This window comes from Bos grunniens, chromosome 3 (genome assembly GCF_055505025.1).
Source record: "Bos grunniens cultivar Pamir isolate PY7600 chromosome 3, Bosgru_T2T1.0, whole genome shotgun sequence".
Taxonomy (NCBI): domain Eukaryota; kingdom Metazoa; phylum Chordata; class Mammalia; order Artiodactyla; family Bovidae; genus Bos; species Bos grunniens.
In genome coordinates, this window is record NC_141167.1 from 73023543 (window position 1) to 73046327 (window position 22785).

Sequence of the window (22785 nt, forward strand, 5' to 3'; positions counted from 1 at the left end):
GGATCTTCCCAACCCCTCTGGATCTTCCCAGAGATTGAGCCCAGGTCTCCTGCATTGCAGGTAGATTCTTTATCAGCTGAGCCACAAGGGAAGCCCAAGAATACTGGAGTGGGTAGCCTATCCCTTCTCCAGCAGATCGACCCAGGAATTGAACCGGGGTCTCCTGCATTGCAGGCAGATTCTTTACCAACTGGGCTATCAGGGAAGCCCTATAAATGCATAATTGCACTTAAGTGGCCTAGAGAGTGGAGTGGGAGTGAGGGGGAGTCTTGCTCAGAGACTTCAAGACTGACCTAATAGAGGATCCAGCAAATCTAATGTAATGTCCAGCACTAATGTACATTTTTATTTCTAACATTATTTTTCTACATTATACATTTGTAAATTAGCAGTTTTATATCCTTTGCATCTCCTCAGTCAATTATTTTTTAGCCTAGATATACCACCAAACCCAAGATAGGTATTAGGAAATAATAGACATATGTAAACTAAAATAGTATAAATTTTATATAATACATGTGGTATACACTTCCATGTTTTCTCTGTTTTAAGACATAAATGTAACCATTGGCTTTTTTTTTTTCTTATTTGGTGTTACTAAAATATGCATATTAGTGGACATTTGCAAGTGTTTTGAGGTTTTTTTAAAAAACCTCATACAAATGTATGTTAATAACATTCTTCCATTTTTCTTTATATTGCCCTACACAAAGATAGCTGGTAAATAAGACATCAATTCATCATTCTGCAAGAATAAGATATAGCAAAGCATCTCTTAATATCACCCATTTGAAGTCATGAATCTAAATAATTAATGTAAATGTTTTAAAAACTATGCTGGTTTTAATGTTGTTTATAATGCTTATATATCCCAGTAGGTATCCACAATTGCCTTATTTTCTGAAACAATAGGTTTTTTTTTGCTGGCATTTCCTAATGTTTATTTCCTTGTCTTCCTTTTTAGATTTTAATAGATTAAGCAATTACAACATGTAGGCTTCTACTTTTTGCAGGTCTTAGTTGGAATATATGCACTTTGCTTCCTAAACACTTTTGCTAAAAAGACATGAAAACTGACTAACCTAATATTGGTTAATTCAGGGAAGAATGTATGTGGGTACCTGTTTGAGTTTAATATCATGCTGTAGGTTAGAAGTATGGTTTCTGAACATAAGTCACAAATAATCAGTGTGCTATGAGAAGAACATGGGTTGGTGAAGGATAACAGGTCACTTACATGCATTTGTAAATGTGACTAGTATGAAGTGTTGTTCTCTCTTGACTACTGAAGAAGTCACAAGCTTGGCAAGTGGCTGACTGTACATGGGTTGGCAAGCTGAATATTTCATTATGTGGGATGAATGCTGTGTTCTCTTTGAACTTTTATGCCTTTATAAAAAAGTCAATGGCATAAATGCTGGATTTTTAAAAAAGAAATTAACTATTGCCTTTTTTAGTAAAATTGATGATTAACAGTAATATTTTTCAAGAGATGGTTGCTTTTTTGATATGCCTTCCTATGTTCTATTGTATGAAATAAATGAATGGTATGAATTAAATTTATCTAATTAAAGTGAATCTATTCATAGGGAAAGAAAATAGAAACAAAATTGATGAACTAATACATGTTTATAGAGATCCTATGTCATTTATAGATCATACTTTTACTATTTGAGTATAAGGAAAATTTTCCATGTGGTGAATTCTCAGATCACTTGCTTACATTTTTAAGTAAAGCTAACAAAATGCCAACAGCAAGTACTACTATTCTTATTTCATATAAACTTGTATGAAATTGTTACCCCTTATGCAATGAGATGGAGAAGGCAATGGCAACCCACTCCAGTACTCTTGCCTGGAAAATCCCATGGACAGAGGAGCCTGGTAGGCTGCAGTCCATGGGGTTGCAAAGAGTCAGACACGACTGAGCGACTTCACTTTCACTTTTCACTTTCATGCATTGGAGAAGGAAATGGCAACCCACTCCAGTGTTCTTGTCTGGAGAATTCCAGGGACGGGGGAGCTTGGTGGGCTGCAGTCTATAGGGTCACACAGAGTCGGAACGACTGAAACAACTTAGCAGCAGCAGCAGCAGCATGCAATGAGAATTGGTACTTGGAAAGCACTTTGACTTGATACTTCTGAAGCTATTTAAGCTGTTTTTTCCCCAAAGATTTTCTAATTGGAACTAAATGAAAAAGTGAAGAATGGAGGCTAATTACCTGTAGGTTCTAAGTGTATTCCCTGCTGAATAGTTATGTAAGTAACAATTTTACTTTATCTGATATGACAAAAGTCAGATTGTCATGAATTTAGTGTATTGTAGGTGCCATGGATGGAGGAGCCTGGTGGGCTGCAGTCCATGGGGTCGCTAAGAGTCGGACACGACTGATCGACTTCACTTTCACTTTCCACTTTCATACATTGGAGAAGGAAATGGCAATCCACTCCAGTGTTCTTTCCTGGAAAATCCCAGGGATGGGGGAGCCTGGTGGGCTGCCGTCTATGGGGTCGCACAGAGTCGGACACGACTGAAGTGACTTAGCAGCAGCAGCAGGTTGTAAAAAGGTTTAGAGTTTAAGAGGTTTTCTCTCTTTTGCTTACATAGGCAGGTAAAAAAATTCTATAGTTTTTTTCCTGATATTCAACTTTCATCCCTTGGGCAGGATACTCATAATCAGGGAAAATATGACAGGTTCTCTTATCATAAAGGAAGTGACACATTTATGCTTTAATATCCTATTTTTAGGGGTAAACCACCCTCTTTGTACTCCATTTCTGACTTCTTGGGTAGCCTTACTTTTCTTGTGTTCTTTGTGAATCACTGCCTCCCCTCAACAAAACCAATGAGTTATAGTATATTTGGAAAACTTTCAAACTTGATACGAAATGACTGAGTCTATGCATACTTTGCCAGCTCTTCTGCATCATTCCACTACCTTAGGATCTAATCATTAAACCATTCTACTGCAATTTAGGAAGAAAATTTGGTTTCAGATGTCATTTGTTATATTTATTTCATGATTGTGTCATACTTCAAGGGTGAGGAATTTTAGTTTTTCTTTAACATTTTACCCCAGTATCTATATTTTAAAAACATATTGCCAGCAATTACATATGAAGTGGTTTTGAAAAATGAGATCTAGTGTTTACGATAAGATAAAGTTGTAATTTACATCAGGAGACAAGAAGTAGAAAAATACTGATCTTATATTTAGTCTAAAGAAAAATTTCCCCAATGCCATGACTCACTAACATTTTATAATTAACAGTGTTTTTAAAAAACTATTGTTTTTGAAGATTATTTTAATAATGTTGCCTATTCTCAATTCTTTCTTTTCCAGCTGAGCCACAAGGGAAGCCATTCTCAATTATGGAGTTCCCTGGTGGCTCAGAAGGTAAAGAATCTGCCCACTGCCTGCACTGTGGGAGTCCTGGCTTTGATCCCTGGGTCAGGAAGATCCCCTGGAGAAGGAAATGGCTACCTACTCCAGTGTTCTTGCCTGGAGAATTCCATGGGCAGAGGAGCCCGGTGGGCTACTGTCCACGGGGTAGCAAAGAGTAGGACACAACTGAGCGAATGAGCACATCAAATGACTGAAGTAAAGTTAGGAGGAGGAACTAATAATGTGTCAGGTGATGTATTTTATATTTAAATGTTTCAGGCTGGAATAATAAGCTGAAACAAATAGATGGAACTTAATAGTGAGCAAATGAACTGAACTGAACTGAATAGTGATGAATGTCAAGGTTTGCATTTGAGTTTGACAGTGTATAAAAAGAGGGAAATGACCTGGAAGTAGCAGATGACCACAATTGTAGGTGTACCAATAGCGTGTCCATCTGCTAAAATAGAAAGTTGTTTTTAAATGTGTACTCTATTAGGGGAGGTTTGGTATCCAGTTCAAACAAATTACAGTTTCTTGATTAGACCATACCGAAAGCCTCTGGAGTCTCTAAAATTGCCTATGTCCAGAGGTGAGCTGCCAGATAGCTGTAGAGGAGAGATTAGATTAGGTAGCTATTGTCCCAGAATAAACAACTGAAGGACCCAGAGAGGTCAGCATAGAAGAGATAAGTTGTAGGACATCTATGTGGTTTTGAAATGTCCTTAGAAATGTGAAACGACTATTCAATGGAAGAGGAATTAGACTTACTCTGGTTTAACTCAGACATTGGAACTAGGACCAAAGGGGATGGTAATGAGAGGTAGGGGAGACTTCTCTTTTATGAGAGACATCCCCAATGAATAGAAGATTTTAACAACAGCCTTTTAAAGAGATTCTTCTCCATAAGGTATCTTCAATCAGATAGGTATAAAAATGGATCTAATAAGCAGAAGCTTTAGGTAGGAGCTTGTAATAAATTATCTTTAAAATTCTATTCTAATCTGAGATTCTGTGATTCAGTTGTTTTGATGAAATTATTGGATTTATTCCTAATATGGAGAGCTAAGCACTGGGCAAGTAAGAATAAGCTACATTTTGTCACCAAGTTCTTAAGTAAGGAAGGGGTGCAAGCAGCTGGTCTGTAAATCCATTCACTTCCTTGGAAGAAAGGGAGGGGGAGAAAGAAGGCAAGTGACCCAGGTCTAATCTCCTGTCAACTGGAACTTTAACTCTGAAATGACCTTAGCCTATTCCTGGCTAAGGATTCGCTGTAGTAAAGAGAAGCCAGGCTCTGTGAGGCCTGCCTCCTTGGAGAATGTCATATAGGCTCTACAATATTTTTAGAGGCATAAGATAAGGACGTTTTATAAGATAGACTCCTATTGCTGTGTGAAGAACTTTGTAAACCTCACCTTGTAGAGCCTTCACTTCTTTGGGCCAGAACTGCTTGTTCAACACAGGAAGGACCTGGCTTGCCAACTGCCCTTCATATCCCAAACCTCTCTCTGCTTCCTCTGCATTAATCTGATAGTCTCTCTGCTTGTAGCAACTAGTAAAGCTTAACTCTAGGTAAGATCACTCTTTCCCATGAGCCTGATTTGGCAACCTAGTCCAGTGTGTTGCCTCAAACCATCAACTCTGCCTTGTAAGTAAATCATCAAAAACTTTAAATGATTAAAGTGAAGCAAACAGTAATTGAATACATGGTAGAATTTGTTCCCAAATCTCATTTCTATATTGATGGTGCTTTAAAAGGGTTTTCTTAGATCATGGAAATGACCTTAGATTCTGAGTCAGTTCAAATAGCCTAGAAAAAGTACCTCCTAATTGCTACAGTAGAACATAGTCAGTTTTATACAAAGCCCAGTTGGGATGCCCATAAATGACCTCACACCAATTATACTGCCCTAGTGGTGGGAAAATGTGTCCATCCCACTCCACACCATTGATAGTGGCACAATATTTAGCATCATACTAGCTGTAATAGGTGCATAATAATTTTATTTATCTTTCTCCCTCACCTTCTGAATTCCTGACCCTAGCAGTTCTTGGCTATTGGAAAATTAAATTTCTCGTGATAAGAAAATCCAGATTTTCATAATCACTGGCTGAAAGAAGAATTTTCTTTAAGCTCTAGAAGGGATCAGACAAATCTTATTTTGTTTTCTCTCACAGAGTCATGCAGAGTCCATGGCCAGTATGAATTCTATTATAGACAAAGCGCCTTAAAGGTAGATGCCAGAAGTAGAAATACCATATTGACCTATATAGCAAAGAGAGTTTACTCAGTTGTGAGTTTGCTATAATTTATTACAGTAAAGTATCAAAATGTGTAGTTTATTAGATCTGAATTAAATCTGTCCTCTTAATAGCATCTATCTGACTTATATTTTAGTAGGTTTTGTTGATGGGGTAAGGATAAGGTAACAAGGAATTATACGTAACCTGAACCTTATTTAATGGCTTCCTCTGCCTGTGGAAGCCTCTACCACACGTGATGCTCACTCTCGTGGGTGGATTGTATTAAACAGATGAAGAGTCATTGATGTACAGGATTAGAAAATATGGAAGCCAGGCTACTGAAGCATAGCTCACTGGCTCACAATGGTTTTGAACTAAGGAGTTGAGGGGTAAGGAATAAGAATAAGAATATCCAGGGTAGATAGCTACCTAATTAAATACCACAAGTTGCAAGATTTAAATATATGAAACTATTTTTAAACATTCAAAGGACTTCCCTGGACCTTATCAACCTTGTATTTTTCTTTTCACAGAATTGTTGTAGGACCTTTAGGCAAAAAAATAATTTGATGCAATTTACATATTTAGAAAGATGAAGCTGGAGGTGATACGTAGGGGGAGAAAAGTTTTGTGTGGAAGGATCTCTTTGAGGAGGTTATTGGAGTAATGTAGATGATAGATTATGAAGAACTTAACTTTGGTGGTTTTATTAATGAGCAAATTCAGTTTAGTTCAGTTGCTCAGTTGTGTCCGACTCTGCAACGCCATGGACTGCAGCACGCCAGGCTTCCCTGTCCATCACCAACTCCTGGAGCTTGCTCAAACTCATGTCCATCGAGTCAGTGATGCCATCCAGCCATCTCATCCTCTGTCGTCCCCTTCTCCTCCTGCCTTCAATCTTTCCCAGAATCAGGGTCTTTTCAAATGAGTCAGTTCTTCACATCAGGTGGCTAAAGTATTGGAGTTTCAGCTTCAGCATCAGTCCTTCCAATGAATATTCAGGACTGATTTCCTTTAGGATTGACTGTTTTGATCTCCTTGCAGTCCAAGGGACTCTCAAGAGTCTTCTCCAACACTGCAGTTCAAAAGCATCAATTTTTCGGCACTCAGCTTTCTTTACAGTCCAACTCTCACATCCGTACATGACTATTGGAAGAACCATAGCTTTGACTAGGCAGAACTTTGTTGACAAAGTAATGTCTCTGCTTTTTAATATGCTGTCTAGGTTTGTCATAGCTTTTCTTCCAAGGAGCAAGTGTCTTTTAATTTCATGGCTGCAGTCACTACCTGCAATGATTTTGGAGCCCCCAAAAATAAAGTCTCTCGCTGTTTCCTTTGTTTCCCCATCTGTTTGCCGTGAGGAGATGGGATTGGATGCCATGATCTTGGTTTTCTGAATGTTGAGTTTTAAGTCAACTTTTTCACTCTTCTCTTTCACTTTCATCAAGAGGCTGTTTAGTTTTTTGCTTTCTGCAAAGGGTGGTATCATCTACAAATCTGAGGTTATTGATATTTCTCCTGGCAATCTAGATTCCAGCTTGTACTTCATCCAGCCCAGCATTTCACGTGATGTGCTCTGCATATAAGTTAAATAAGCAGGAAGAAATATCCATAATAATAAATAAGCAGGAAGAAATAATGAGGAAGAAACTAATCTAAAAGCAACATTGTAGTCAGTAGATCATGGTGACTAATTTAGATTTCAGAGAAAGAAGGGAAACAAGAGGGCAAAGTGACCCAGGGCACTAGAGGGGGAGACCCTAAAGGAAATGGGAGAACCAGTTTGGGCAGAAATGTGTTTGTATATTTCAGGTTTGTGGTGATACATGGTTATTCCAGGGGAAAAGGGCTCATATGCCATTAGAAATAAGAAGTGTCCTGTCGGTGCAGGGTAATCACAGTCAGGGACCCAAAGAAAGTCAGTCCTCTAAAAGAGGCAGAGGAGAACTTCAGAAGTGCAGAAAGAGAACCACAAAAGAATACATTTGGTAAACAGTGGTTAAGGCAACACTATAATTTAAAAAGCTATGATAAGAAATGTTGGTGCAGAGCTATTTGAAAAAATTAATTTGTTCGCTCATTTTTATTTGAGGATTAGGAAATATTGACAAGCAAAAAGAGAAGCTAATGCTCAATCTCACAACCCAGAGATAACTATTTATATTTGCTTAATCACCATTTACATGTAGGAATATATCCTATCTGTGTATATGAATAATTAAAAAATACTCTTCTGTATATGAATATATATTACAAAAATAGGATCAAACCCCAAAATTTAAAATTTGTTTTACATATTGAAGCATTGCATACAACAAAATAAGGTAATCTGTCAGAAAGCAAGGAACCTATCAAAGACTAATAGGGTTTTCTCAGAAGGACACCGGAACTAACACAATGGCTATCCCATTGGTTAAAAATGTGACAATTTGATCATCAGTTAGAATACTGACTTAGGCCAGTGAAACCCATTGACTCACAAGTTTTTAATTATATTAAAAAAAATGAAGGGAGGAAGAAAGCTGGGTGGTCCTTGCGTGAGGTCTCATGTGGGTGCTGTTAGGTAGCAGTTGAGACTGAATAATCTAAAGGCTTGACTGGATTGAAAGGGGCTCATTCAAGTAGCTGGTAGTTCATGCTAGTTCCCTGCTGGAACATCAGTAGGCTCTTTGCCTCAAGCTCCTGTATGTGGCCCCTCCATGTGTCTTGAGCGTCTCACAGCCTGGCTATTGTGTTCCAAGAGGGAGCATTTTAAGAGCAAATATTCTAACAGACCCAGGAGGAAGCTGCATGGCTCTTTGAGACCTAGCTGCCGAAGACCAGAACTTCATTTCCTCCGCGTTCCGGTGGTCAAATGAGTCACTGAGGCAGCCCAGATTCAAGGGGAGGAAAGTAAGACCCAAGCACATGATCTGAGGAACACTGTGCACATGCAGGAAGGGACAGAATTGATGGTGATCACTTAGGTGACTGTAAGCCACGTCTTAATTGGTCAGTGTTAGATACCATGTATTATCTTCTTGCTATGGTGGGTAAGAATTTAACTCTCTCACCTCTATCTCCTTTCCCTTCTTTCTTCCCATGTAGTTAAAGTAATTTGAGTTCCTCTCACAGTTTCTTTGAAAACTTTATAAACATTTTTATTTTGGGTTTGTAGCACCTCTTGATCCTTTCAGGTGAAGATGTTTATGCTTCTGTCCTTCCAGTTTCTGTCATTTGTATGTGAACTTTTGTATCACTAAGATTTAACAATATTTGCCTTATATTCTATAATCATATTGCATTTCAGTTGATTCTACACAGAGAAAATGAAGTGTTTCTTATAACTGTATTAAAATAGTTCCCTGAACAGCTAGGATTATTTTTCCTGTCTAATTTTTGCTTAGACTATTTGCCTTTTTTTTTCCTTGTAACATATGCCTTTATCATATATTTGAATTGTCCCATCTCTTCAGTCAAATTCCCCAGATACCTGCCCCTAGAGCTCTCCATTCTCCTGCCCTCTAGGTGTGCTTGTTAATGTCCCAGGCTTCCTGCCATTACTCTTCTGGTTTGAGGCCACTGCTTCTTTACCCCATATCTGTCTTGGTTTATTCACTCATGCTATAGTATATCCTCAAATATTTTCCAAGAAAGGGGGTAAAGGAGGTATACTCTTGAAATCTTCAGCAAGTTCTGAAAATGTTTTTATTTTCAGGCCATCTAGTTGCATCATTATCTCTGTGGATGGCATATAGATAAACAATCGTATTTAATCAGTTTTCTATCTTTATGTGTTTTTTAAGTTTTACTATTGTATATAACTTGCATAAACATTCTTATGTCTTCATATTTGTGCCTATACATAGTTATTTCAAAGGTTGGTTTTGTGGGGTTCCTGGGCAAATAGTATTTACATTTTTAAGGATAGTGACCTGTTCTACTAAAATTCTCTTTAGAAAGGTTACCCAGTGTCCTCCAAAGATGTATATGTGTATGTGATTGAATTGGTTAACATGTAGGGAGTGTTATGTGTAAATGGTTCTTTTCATCAAGAGATTGGTTGGTTTTGTTGTTGCATCTGTTTGTTTTTGTCTTGTGAATGCTGGCAGTACATAGGGCTAAGGAACTCTGAGGAGGATAGGCCAGAATTTTTTGTGCAGAGTGGAACTGATACCTATGAAGAAGACAGACAGGTACTTGGACAGTCATTAAATATTTGAAGGGTTATAATATGAAAAGAGGGGCTTCCCTAGTGGCTCAGGCGGTAAAGAATCTGCCTGCATTGCAGGAGACCCATGCTCAATCCCTGGTTTGAGAAGATCCCCTAGAGAACAGAATGGCAACCCATTCCAGTATTCTTGCCTGGAGAATTCCATGGACAGAGGAGCTGGGTGAGCCGTAGTCTGTGGGTTTGCAAAAGAGTTGAACACAACTGAGTGACTAACACTTTCACTTTCATGTGAAAAAGTGATTTTGGATAGCCAGAATCTGGAATAGGACTAGTGGGTAGATGTCAAAGAGGATACAGATTAGTTCTGGAACTTTTGGAAAGCAGCTTTAGAAGATGCTACTCCTCTTAACACAGAGTTTTCCATGCTAAGGGGTAAACTGTAAGAACTTTTGTAGAAGGGATTTAAGAAATCTGTGGGTAACTGAAATAGGCAATCTTTAGAGGCCATCTCAATCTCACCACATTTTGATGGTCATAAGCATAAACTTGTCATGAAGAAGTAAGTTCAGCTTGGATGCAGTATAGTTGTACAAAGTGAGGTATAAAGTTGATACAACCTACTGGGCAAGTAAAACAGGTGAGTCTTCTCTTAGAAGTACTTATTTTCTTTTCCAGCATGAATATTTTTTCTGCAGCAATTAGAAAGTAACATTAACTACTTTTTGAGGAGTGATTATTGATATATAGTAAAATAGCAGTAGTGAACCTACATTTTTGTCCTAATTGTGATGATGATCTGTCTTTCCTATCATCTGTTCATTGTCATCATCTCAGGCATGGCCTTTAGTCTTGTGTAGTCATCCAGGGATCAATGACTAGAGTTGAAGGCTTGTACCTAGGCAGGAAAGAATACATCCTTTCAGAACTTGTTCAAACTTAATCTTCTTAATAGCTGTGGTAAGAAAAAGTACCTGGTTCTATTTCACTTTTAACCTTAAAAAAAGTGCTTTTTTGCAGTGCTTTTCTGTTTTAGTATTTTTCCTGTTTGCCATTAGTATGCATTGTGTCTTAGTCTCATATCAGCTCTGTCATAAGGATGGTATTCTGCTTGTTTTACACATGGAGAAACTGAGGTTTTGGTCTTCTTTGCCCAAGGTCACCCGGGAGAGCTACGGTTCAAATCTTGGTTTTCAGACCACAGGCCCATAATCATTCATTAACTATCCTTGCCTCCTTAAACTTAACTGCTTAATAATCATCATGAATTGCCCAAAGAGGATAATGTTTTGCAGACTTTCTAAGCAGTCAGTTAGCCTGTAAGTCTTCATGGAAATTCTATCATGAGTATTAGGATAAAGAGGTCATGGCATCCAGAGACCTCTCATCTGTCAGTTAACTGTAACTCTGTCATTCTGTTTTATAAAGTGATGAAGATCATGGTGGTGGCAGTGACAGCCATACACTCCTAACAACAGCTCTGGTACAAAGTATTCCTCATATTTCAAAGAGATCTGGAAATGGGGTTAGGGAAGTTCATCAGTAGACAAGAGGTCATGGGATGATGAGGGACTCTGCTTGTGTGCTCATTGAGAACCTGCTTCTAGCTCTTTTCCTTCTGATTGGTAGCTATTACATAGGTCTCAAGTTCCCCTACCTCTTTTAGTTGCCTGCCCACTTTTCCTGTCTTGCCTTCACTAACCTGAATGTATCAAGGTTTGGAGATTAATCATCTATCTTTTTTTGCTCGTAGCAAGTTTATGATAACCTCTAATGCTGCTCTACCGATCTCTTTAAAGAAATTGAAATTGAGATATTTTTCTGTTTTCATTTTTGGGTGGAATACTAATGTTCTCATCAGGGTGCAGTGACCCGCTCAGAAATAGGTCCGAAGGACTCTTTTAGGATTTTGATTTTGGAGGTGATTCTCCTTTACACTGGTTAGCAGGCGAGGCTCAACTCAGGAAACAAAGCCAGGCGCTGCACTAAGCTTTATAGATAGAACAGTAAATGAGAAACAGGGGATGTAGGTATTTGCAGGAGGCTAAGTACAATAACAGACAGGAAGGGGTCAGAAGAAACTTTTCTAGTGGAATGTATCAGGTCCACCTAGATAATAGTTGCAGGTTTTGATGAGGGCTTTTGTAAATCTTCCCTAATTATGATTTCAGAGAAGTAGGGAGCTAGTTTCCTTAGGACTTCAATCTCTAGGTAGGACAGTAGCTCTTTAACACTAGTGTATATGGGAATCAACTAGAGGACCTGTTAAAACTAGATAATTGGTGTCACCCCCAGGGCTACTAATTCAGTAGGTCTGGGATGGGGTCCAAGAATAAAATATGCAAATTTAGCAAGTTCCTGGGAAATGCTAATGCTGCTAGTCTGGGAACCACATTTTGAGAATCTTTGGCTTCCAACTAACTGATTCTCTTTAGAAAGAGGTAAGAGAAGTTAAGAGAAAGGTCAGGATGTTATGCCCATTTTTTTCAAAGAAAATCTAGAGGAAATTTTTCGAAATGTGAAAAATTTGTATTTTGGCCATATTTAGATAAAAACAATGTACCAAAAATACTATTTTTACTAGTAACTTTTAATACTTAAAGAATATCATAAAGTCAGGTTTAACCTGATATTTGATATTTGATTAATAGGTATTTTTAATTCTGTTCCAAATCGAAAGGAGTTGGAAGAAGTAATCTTTTAAACTCTCAAAAAAGTCTTAGACATAGTATATGTCATGAACGTATTTTTTTGTTTTTAAAAAGTTAACTAGAGAGTAATTCATAGAATTCTCTTTTAAGGTTTAAGATTAAGGGTATTGCTACTATTATCATTTCAGTATTTTACATGACTATGAGGTGTCTTTTAAATATTTTTGAAGTTGCATAAAATTCAAATTAAACAAAAATAAATTTTAGAATTGGATCTCATCTTTGGAAAAACTGTTTATTTGAAAGACACAGTGAGTAATTAAGCAAGGATTTTGACTGACCGTAGGAGCACGTTAACTCACAGTACAGCAGTATGGACTATCATATTCTCTAAACATTGGATACACTTTTCTAGAATAGCATAGACTTAAAAAAACTAATCAAAGAAGAAGAAAATCATTAAGAATAATGGATTGAATGAGGAGCTGCCTTTAACTGAGGAGGGAAAGGCAATGTTATGAATGAGAGAATTTATCTTTAAGAAAAGTAGGAAATGTTTATTATATATCTGAATCTATTATAATGAAAGATTATACGAGTAAAAATATTTCCAAGATTTTTACATCTGGTTCAAGTAACAATCTTACTAAAATAACTTTTTTCATTTCATTTTCTGTCCTCTGTGGCCCCAGTCATATTGTTTGTAGCTTTATACTATTTGCAAGGCTTTTCTCCCTTAACCTATTCACTACAGAATTCAACTATGGAAGGAGAGAAAAGAAGAGCATTTCAACTTCAGAATTTTATTTGAATGGTTTGTCATTGAATACAATTTCTTATTTTTCTGACCTTTTCTTAATTTAACTATTCTGACCACTTCTTTTGAAAAAACTCACCTAAACTTGAAACAAATCACTCAAACTAAAAATAAGCCCACAAACTATCCAGGAACCTGGAATATGAGTGAAATTTTTTCTCCTTTTCTCTTTAAAGTGCTTTTTTTTTTTTTTCCTGCTGGATGACTTAAGAGAGGCAAGATGCTTGTTCTTTATTCATTTCCACATCTCCTAGCTGGGAATGTGATTCCTATTACATATTAAAATGAAAACATTCACCTGCCATTTGGAATTCATTATAATAAAATTCATAATAAAATAAAGTTAGGAGTGGCCTGCCTATGTCTATCCTGGTTTTACCATTTTACCATCAAAAATCCTACATCTCATGAAACCCCTCCCTGTGATGCAAAAAAATCATGGCAACCATGATTTGCAGTTCTCAATAATGGTTCATTTGTTGTCACATCACTCTGAATGATGCAACTTAAGTGTGTTGTAATCATGAACCATAACAGTCATCCTTGACTTTGCCCATTGGATTAATGCTGTATTTTTTTGAAACAGTGTTAGCTTAATTTATTAGCACTGTACATATTGTGACCGTTTTTTCTAAGAGTAGATAATGAAAATGACAACAGTTATGATACCACCAAACTGCCACAAGCATGACCAAGAAAGAAGGTTATAGTAGTTTTTATATATGGAAATATACATAGTATATATTATTGTGTATAGTGATATGTTATCATAGATGGATAGAAAAACAATTAGGAAGTTGGATAACCAAGGCAGAACATACTGCACAATATGCATAAAAGAATTTTGAGTTGAATTGTGTCCCCTGCCCCACCCTCACCTCAAATGTATATGTTGAAATCCTAATCCCCAGTACTTCAGAATATGACCTAATTTGGAAATAGGGTCATTACAGAGATAATTAGTTAAGTGAAAATCAGGCAAACTTGAGTAGTATTGGTCCTTAATCCAATATGATTGGTGTCCTCATGAAAAGGGGATTTGGTCACCAACATGCACACAAGGAAAACGTCATATGAAGATTGGAGCTGAGCTGCCAGAAACCAAGGAATGGTTAGAATCTAGGAGAAAGGTCTAAAATAACTTCTTCCCTAAAACATTCAGAAGGAGCATGGCCCTGTTGATCCTTGGTCTTGGACTTCTGGCCTCTAGAACTGTAAGATAATACATTTTTGTTGTTTAAGGCATTCAGTTTGCAGTACTTAGCTATGGCAGCCCTAGCCACCAACACAGGCCTGCTGGAGAAGAGGATGTAAAAGCACCTGAAGAGACCAAATCTCGCAGGTCTGGAATAATACAGGCAGATACATCTTAATCTGTGCTTTTCTCATCTTGCAAAAAGACACCAATGCTCAAATGAAAATAGCAGGCATTGACTTAGCTTGGATACTCCACATGAATGTACACATTTTATCCCCTTGATTGCTCTGTGAAACTGAGTAAAGCTGGATTTCCTGATTCAGAAGGTGCAACTAAAATATTCTGTAGGTGAAAGAAGGGGGAAATTTTGGTAACAGATGTGATGGCTTCTTATATAGAGCTGATTTGTCAGATCTTACCAATGATCATTCTTTCTGCAGTATATCAAATGATTTATTGAATCACAGCAACAAAAAGGTGTCCCCCTCCATCTTTGGTATTTTGATTTGAAAAATGGATTTTCAAACTGAATTTTTGATTTCTGTGAAGATTATAAAGAAACCACATAAAACATGAAAATTGTTGATATATAAAAACAAGTTAGATTTTGCTCATCTATCTACATTTTATAGCAGACAGTACTATTGTCAACTTTGGCAAATTTCATTCAGTCTATAAACTTCTTACCAAGGAAAGTGAAAAGATATTTCCTGCTAGATGTCTTCTACATCTTGTATACAATCCTGTTAGAGGAACGTGATTTGCTTACCTGTGACACTGAAGCTTTCATAATGAAAGTTCTTGTTCATCTTTCATTTACTCAAAACCTGAAGAAACACTTAATGAGATATTTGACTTTATGGAGATGGAAGGAGATAACCTTTGTGGACAAGAGCCTACAAGTAGCTATGACTGCTGCCAGCAAATGTTGGTCTGCTCTGCAAGCATATGTTCAGAGTGTGAGGCAAGAGGAATGTCCTTTAGTTTGGAAATAGATTGAGGATGAGAATGCATAAAAATGTTGCAGTGAAACGGATATTTATGTACTGGTTCTCCAAAATGATGATAGTTGAAGAGGCCATAAGGAGCTAGAAAATGGTGAACTATCAGTCCCTGCATCGTTTGATGTTATGTGCAGATTGTGAAATTGCATACAACGAAATGAGAAAACTTATGCAGTGAAATACTGGCTCAGGTTTTTGGAAATAAGACTGCCTCAGAACTCAAAAATGTTACCAGAGAAGAGTAGCTTCATTAAATAGAATTTTTTTATACTAAAACTATAACTTACTGGAATTCATTGAGTATGCTCTAGGGTATCTTAAAATGATATGTGTTTTAGACATTTTAGAAATAGATGGCATATATGATGAATTTATGCATACAAATGATCTTGCAAACTGCTGGTCTACCAGAACAAGCCTGTAGCTACAAAGTGAATGGATATTGTTAGAGAGCTGGAAACTGAATTCTTATAACTCTAAAAGCCTGCTATTGCTAATAAGTACATTTTTATGTATTTTATGCTTAAACAACTTTATTGAGAAAATATTTAGCTTGAGATCATCATATTTGACTGATACCAGTAATGTGGACCTCTAAGAGCACAGTTAGAAGTCAAAGTAAATTTTGTATTTAACTGTAGTTGTTTTAATCCTGCAAAAGATAAGGATATCCTAAAGGCTGCAGACATTTCAGAAAGGTACTATTGGAAAAGGAGATAAAGAGTGAAAATATCCTACTATGTCATGGATAAAAAGATATAATTTTTTTTATTAAATATGGGTAACAACTGTTTAGTCCTATTGTATTTGCATTCTTCTTTTAAAAAGTCTTACATTTATGCTTCTGAAAACATTATATAATCTACTAAATTTCAATATCAAAGAGAAACAAAAGATCAGAAACATTATAAAAATATATTTTTCCACAATTTGATTTGTTTGATTAGCCCCACTATTAATTACTAGTTACTGATATTAACTAGTTCTATTATTTAAATAAAAGCATTTACTGTAACAGAAAAGTAAATAGTGCAGAATAATATAGAATCTCAAATTCACACATATTTCTGTGTTAACGTAACAACACATGTGGATAGTTATTTCCCATGGATTGTCATGTGTTTTTGAACTGCTGTGGCTGTGTCCAGTCACCTCTAAAATGTTGACGATCATCTTCCTCATTACCTTCCACATGCACAGACTCATCTTGGCTATTGTCTTCATCTCTCTGTTGTCCTTTCTTCTTCCTCATAACCCATTTCAGTTTCACTAAGGACAGCGAGTTTGAGATGATGAAAAATTTTAGTTTTAGATTTGTCTTGGAAAAACTAATTCTTGCAACCCAGCTCTCAATGTATAACCCCTAAAATAACTTACATAGAGAAGAACTGAGACTCTTCAAATAACAAGTCCCATTCATTATCATTTTCTAAAATATTGCTTTATATTGTTCCCATTTGGAAGGCAGTGTGCTATAAACAGTGGGAAAAATGTTTCTGAAGTTGTATATCTCATGTTTTGAGGGCATGCATGCTAAGTCATTTCAGTCGTGTCTGACTCTTTTGCAAGCCTATGGACTCCAGCCTTCCAGGTTCCTCTGTCCATGGGATTCTCCAGGCAAGAATAATGGAGTGGGTTGCCATGCCCTCCTCCAGGGCATCTTCCCAACTTTGAAATAAACCCATGTCCCTTATGTCTCCTGCATTGACAGGCAGGTTCTTTACCACTAGCACCATCTGGGAACATTTTGAGGGCAGGTGGAACTATTTCTTTTGGTGTATAATCATAATTCTGATTTAATTGGAAGTGCTATAATGATTCCATTAACCTAGTAACACTTTTAAAATTACATAACATTTTTGGAATGTATACTTTTGGTTTTATTTCTAATGGTTATTAACAGTATTATACTTTTCTTGTTATTAAATTAGTGAAATGTACTAAGCATTATGTTTCTAAATTCAGAAAGGTCCCCAAAGTATGTGTTTTAGCTATAGGATCTTCTGATTGACAAATATATTTTTCAGGTCAAATATGATAGATAAGGTTTAACATGTGTTGTTACATTTGGCAAGTGTGTGTCTGCTCATAGGCTTTTATTGTTATTTAGGAAGTGAAGCACACTCTGGAAATTTTTAAGGTGTGTCTAATGGATATAAAACTACATTCCTATTAGATATTTAATTCCTATAAAATTACTCAACTTTTGAAATTCACACTACCATGATCATTATTTCTATGGTAATTTGAGAACGCTGTTACTCATGGCTATTTGCAGAATTCATTAGTTCAGCATGAGACTACTGCTTGAAATCTGTCTGAGTGAACATTATGTACGTAAATGAACATAAGTGTGCAATATGTTGTCTTTAAAAAATACTGTAGAATTCTAATGACATTTCTAAGTTTTCATAAAGAAGATCACTTTAGCAGACTTGGTTTGTGTTTATATTGATCATTGTTTTATGCCAAGAAGCTGTTGAATGTCTCTTCAATGATTGGAGATTTTGATAAGAATGTTAACCCTGACATGATGTTTTATATTTATCACCCAGAATGATGGTGTGCTGGTGTATGTTGGGAATTTCCGCCTGCTTGCAGAACTTTCCAGCCCTTTTGTGAATCAGCGGTAGGTTACTGATATCATTAATTATTTTATACTTGGGTTGTTTAGTTTAGGGAAATGTTTTCCTCAAGATCCTAGCTATAAAAATGAGAATATGTGATATGAATTATCACCATTGTACAAATGAGGAAATTGAGCCTTGGAAAGGTGAAGGAAACTAAGCCAAGATTGGTGGTGACCCTGGCTCTTGAACCCAGCTCCCTTTGTGGTATAACAATACTTTGTTTTACTGGATTTATCTTGGGTCCAGTGAATATCCCTGATACCAACTTCCTCCTGTTCCCAAATTTTGATACCAACATTATGTTGTCCCTCTTTTAAAAGAATCTTTTAATTTTAGATTTACAGAAAAGTCACAAAAATTACACAAAAACTCCCACATACCCTTCACCTAGTTTCCCCTTTTGTTAATATCTTACATTATTATCTTACATGGAACATTTGTCAAAACTAAGCCAGCATTGACTCATTATTACTAAGTAAACTCCAGACTGTTGGATTCCCCGAGTTTTTCTATTAGTGTCTTCCTTTTGTTCTGTGATTCAATCCAGGCTGCCACGTTGCATTTAGTTGTCAGTCTTCCTCCCCGATCTACCCTGGTCTGTAACAGATTCTTAGTCTTTCCTTGTTTTTCATGACCTTAACATTGTTAAAGGATACTCTCCAGTTATTTTGTAGAATCCTGCAGTCTAGATTTACCTGTTTTTCTCATGACTAGGCAAAGGTTATAGGTTTTTGAAAGGAGTCCTATAGAGGTGAAGTGCCCTTCTTGTCACTTAAAAGCTGGCTTAAAACTAGCTGGCTTAAAACTCAGCATTTAAAAAATGAAGATCATGGCATCCAGTCCCATCACTTCATAGCAAATAGATGGGAAAACAATGGAAACAGTGACAGACTTTATTTTGGGGGACTCCAAAATCACTGCAGATGGTGACTGTAGCCGTGAAATTAAAAGACACTTACTCCTTGGAAGAAAAGGTATGACAAACCTTGACAGCATATTAAAAAGCAGAGACATTACTTTGCCAACAAAGGTCCATCTAGTCAAGGCTATGGTTTTTCCAGTAGTCATGTGTGGATGTAACAGTTGGACTATAAAGAAATCTGCATGCCGAAGAATTGATGCTTTTGAACTGTAGTGTTGGAGAAGACTCTTGAAAGTCCTTTGGACTGCAAGGTGATCCAACCAGTCCATCCTAAAGGAGATCAGTCCTTAATACTCATGGGAAGGACTGATGCTGAAGCTGAAATGCCGATACTTTAGCTACCTGATGCGAAGAACCGACTCATTTGAAAAGACCCTGATGCTGGGAAAGATTGAGGGCAGGAGAAGGGGATGACAGAGGATGAGATGGTTGGATGGCATCACTGACTCGATGGACATGAGTCTGAGCGAGCTTGGAGAGTTGGTGATGGACAGGGAAGCCTGGCGTGCTGCAGTCCATGGGGCTGCAAGGAGTCAGACACGACTGAGTGACTGAACTGAACTGCCCTTGTCACATATCAGGAGCTGTATGATATCCATGTGACATCACTGGGGGTGTGAATGTCCACCGTGTGGTTGAGGTGGTGTTTGACAAGTTTCTCTGCTGTGAAGTTTTTCCTTTTCCTTATTCTCTTCTTTGAAAGCAAGGCACGAAGTATGTAACCCATTCTGGGGAGAAATTAAGCTCCATCTCCTGGAGGGAGGTAGTTGTCTCCCTACCTCTCATTTTGACAATGGCTTTATTATTTCTTACCATTTATCATTTCTTACCATTATCTTGTCATTTAACAGGGTCTGCTGTAATTTTTTCTGTGTGATGTTTAGCTGCTCCTTTCATTCCATACGCATGGTCCTAGTTTAGGGCCGTTAGGATCTCGTGGGTGATTGATAGCGGTCTAACTGACTTCCTGACTCTCCATTCACCCACTCTCCAGTCCTTTCCTCATAGTGCCTCCAAGTCATCTTTCTCTTGTCCCACTTTCAGTGCCTTACTTTCTTACTAAATGCTGTGTCTTCTTTAGAGTCTTCTCTGAACTTTTGAAGCTCTCTGTGATGTGCTCCATGTCTCCAGCCTAATTTCTTACCACTCATTAGAGTTAGTTTTATACCTTTAAACTGTCTCATGCACCTGTGGATTTTTCTCACGTTTCCTCCTTTATTCATATCCTCCATTTTCCCTCCGTCTTTGAAAAATTTGCCTATCTTTCAAGTTTTAGGTCAAAGTCCCAAACCCAGGGAAAGCTCCCACGATTACATGTAGCTTTTTGTATCTTAGTGCAGAGATACCTCAGAGAATTGAGAGTCAAATCAGACTCATGTGCATTAGGGAGCTTACCCTGTATCAAGCCTTACTAATAATCCCAAGGATACAAGTAATCATGAGACACTGGCAAAGCATGATAATGTTCAGGACCATCAGCAAGGCTCCCTAAGTTTTTTTTGCATTGGGCACGTTCTGGAATGAGGTTACCTATGAGGTCTCTAAGTGATATGTATGGTTCATATTGCTGACATAAAGTAGCTGTCTTGGTTATGAAATATCTCCATTTAATATTCAAATAGTTACATAGATTATGTAACCTTCCGCAGGGAGGTCAGACCCCATATATCTGTATACTCTAGGTTCATTTATTATAAGCAACTGTAGACTACATGTATCCTAAAAGCATTCCAAGGATGAAGACTCTTCTGCTGCAAATACCATCATTATGCTTACCAAGCAGTTAGCCTCATCACTTGTTTTTTTTGCCAAAGGTGGGAACGATGGTCCTTCCACACCCAAACAGAAGAAATTAGATTACATATCTGCTGCTTAAACTTTTCTTTCCCAGATAATTATGTACTGTCTTATTTTGTTTGTCAGTGTTTCGTATGTTTTAATTTTTATTTCTTCAAGAAGACGCTAAGTTCTTTAGCCTTGGCCATTTGAAAATTTTAAAATAAGAGTTCTTCCGCAATTTTTAAAGACTCTGATGACGTGAAAGTATAGAGAGCAAAGAACATGTTCTTTGAAGGCAGGAGACCTGGATTCAAATCCAAGCTGCCCCGCTTCCCACTGTATGTGAGTGGAAAATTGTCTCATCTTTCTGGGCCTCTGTTGTTTTTGTTTTTTTACCTATAAAATGGGGATAATGATCCCTATCGGCCTTACAGTTTATTGTGAAGATTCTTTGTGGTTGTATGTTTGGTTGTATATTTACTTACATGTGTAAAGCACCTGACCTAGTGCTTTTCATTCACTACATATGCAACAAGTGCTAAATGTAGTGTAGATTCAATATGCTGAAATCTAGTCAACACTGGAAGTGCGTAGTTTATGTTTGCCTTCTCTACTTGGTTGTATCTTTTTTGTTCTTTAATGCATTAAAACTAGGCTTCCTCTTCTGTCATTTTGCTAGAATGATTTCCTTAGAGGTACCAATGACTTGCATGTGCGAAATCCAGTGAACACTGTTTGGTGCCTGTCTCATTGCATCTCCCTGTGGACTTGATACTGTTGGCCGTCTCCTTCTAATGCCACAGCTCCCCTTCTCTTTCATGACACCACACTGGTTCTTGCAGTGCTCTGGCCATCCTGTCTCAGTCTTTTATGTAATAGTTCCTAAAATGCCGGTGTTCCTCTGGGCCCACTGACCTTCTTCGTGCTTTCCCCTGAGTGAATTGTGCTTTCAAGGTTTCAGCTATTACCCATTTGCTCAGTGTGGCGTAATGAACTATGTCAGAATTTTAGAATCATAGAAACTCAAGTTGCAATTTAACCTTGCCACTTACTTGCTCTGACCTTGGCCAAGTTATGTAATGTTCCTGTACTGCAGTTGCTTTATCTATAAAAAAGCATATTTAATATTGCTTACTTCTTTTCATTGTAGTCAAGTGTTTTCTTCTCCCAGGTGGCACATCAGAATCCACACGTCTGAAATAGAATACAACACATTTCCCTCTGTGTTCTCTTACATGCTCCTGTTCAGCTTGTGACCTGGCCATTGTCTCCGTTATCTCTGCTCAGCATGTGGGAATCCTCTTTGACTGTTTCTCCCTCACCTGTATTTGGTGCATCCCAGGCCCTGCCACATCACCTCCTAAATGGTTCTTGCCTTGGCCACCTCCTCTTCATCTCTGCTGTCAGTGCCCTAGCTCATCATCTCTTGTCTGGGCTCCTAAACTAGCTGGTATACCTGTACTGTCCAGTAGAGGAGCCACAAGCCACACATGTGACTATTTATATTTAATTAAAATGAAATGAAATTAAAAATTCAGTTCTTTAGCATGACTTGTAAGATTTCCAGTGCGTCATAGCCCTGTGTGTCTACAGAAATGAGTAGAACATCTGTGGACCATTTCATTACTGCAGAAAGTTCCTTTGAACAGTGCTCTTTTAGACTGGAGTCGGCAAACTAAGACTTGAAGGCCAAACCTGCTGCCTGTTTCTACAAATAAAGCTTTACTGGGGCCCAGCCTAGTGTGTTTGTTTACCATGGCTGCTTTCCCATGACAGCGGCCAAGTTGATTAGTTGTAACAGATATGGTATGGCTTCCAGAGCCCCTTGCTTTGTGTTCACTCTCTGGCTTTTTAGGGAAGAAGTTTACTGATTTCTGCTCTAGGCAGTCTGCCTGTCTCTAGTCCTGTTCCCCTTTCCTTCTCTGCTGTATTATTACCTTCCACGGTGATCTCCACACAAAAATGAGCACGTACCGCCCCCCTGGTTAGATCCTCTGAGTGATT

At 37.6% G+C, this 22785-nt stretch overlaps 1 protein-coding gene across 16 annotated transcripts in view; it reads left to right on the top strand.

Moving 5' to 3' along the window:
- TLCD4 (TLC domain containing 4) overlaps positions 1-22785 on the top strand; it is a 117917-nt gene that overhangs the window by 80189 nt on the left and 14943 nt on the right. For 12 of the 16 annotated variants that reach the window (XM_086391355.1, XM_086391349.1, XM_086391348.1 and 9 more), the window contains one exon: positions 18006-18079. The exons of the other annotated variants lie outside the window; for them this stretch is intronic. In XM_086391355.1, coding sequence (XP_086247481.1) covers positions 18006-18079 — 74 coding nt within the window. The remainder of the gene's footprint in view (positions 1-18005; positions 18080-22785) is intronic. 16 annotated transcript variants of the gene reach the window in all.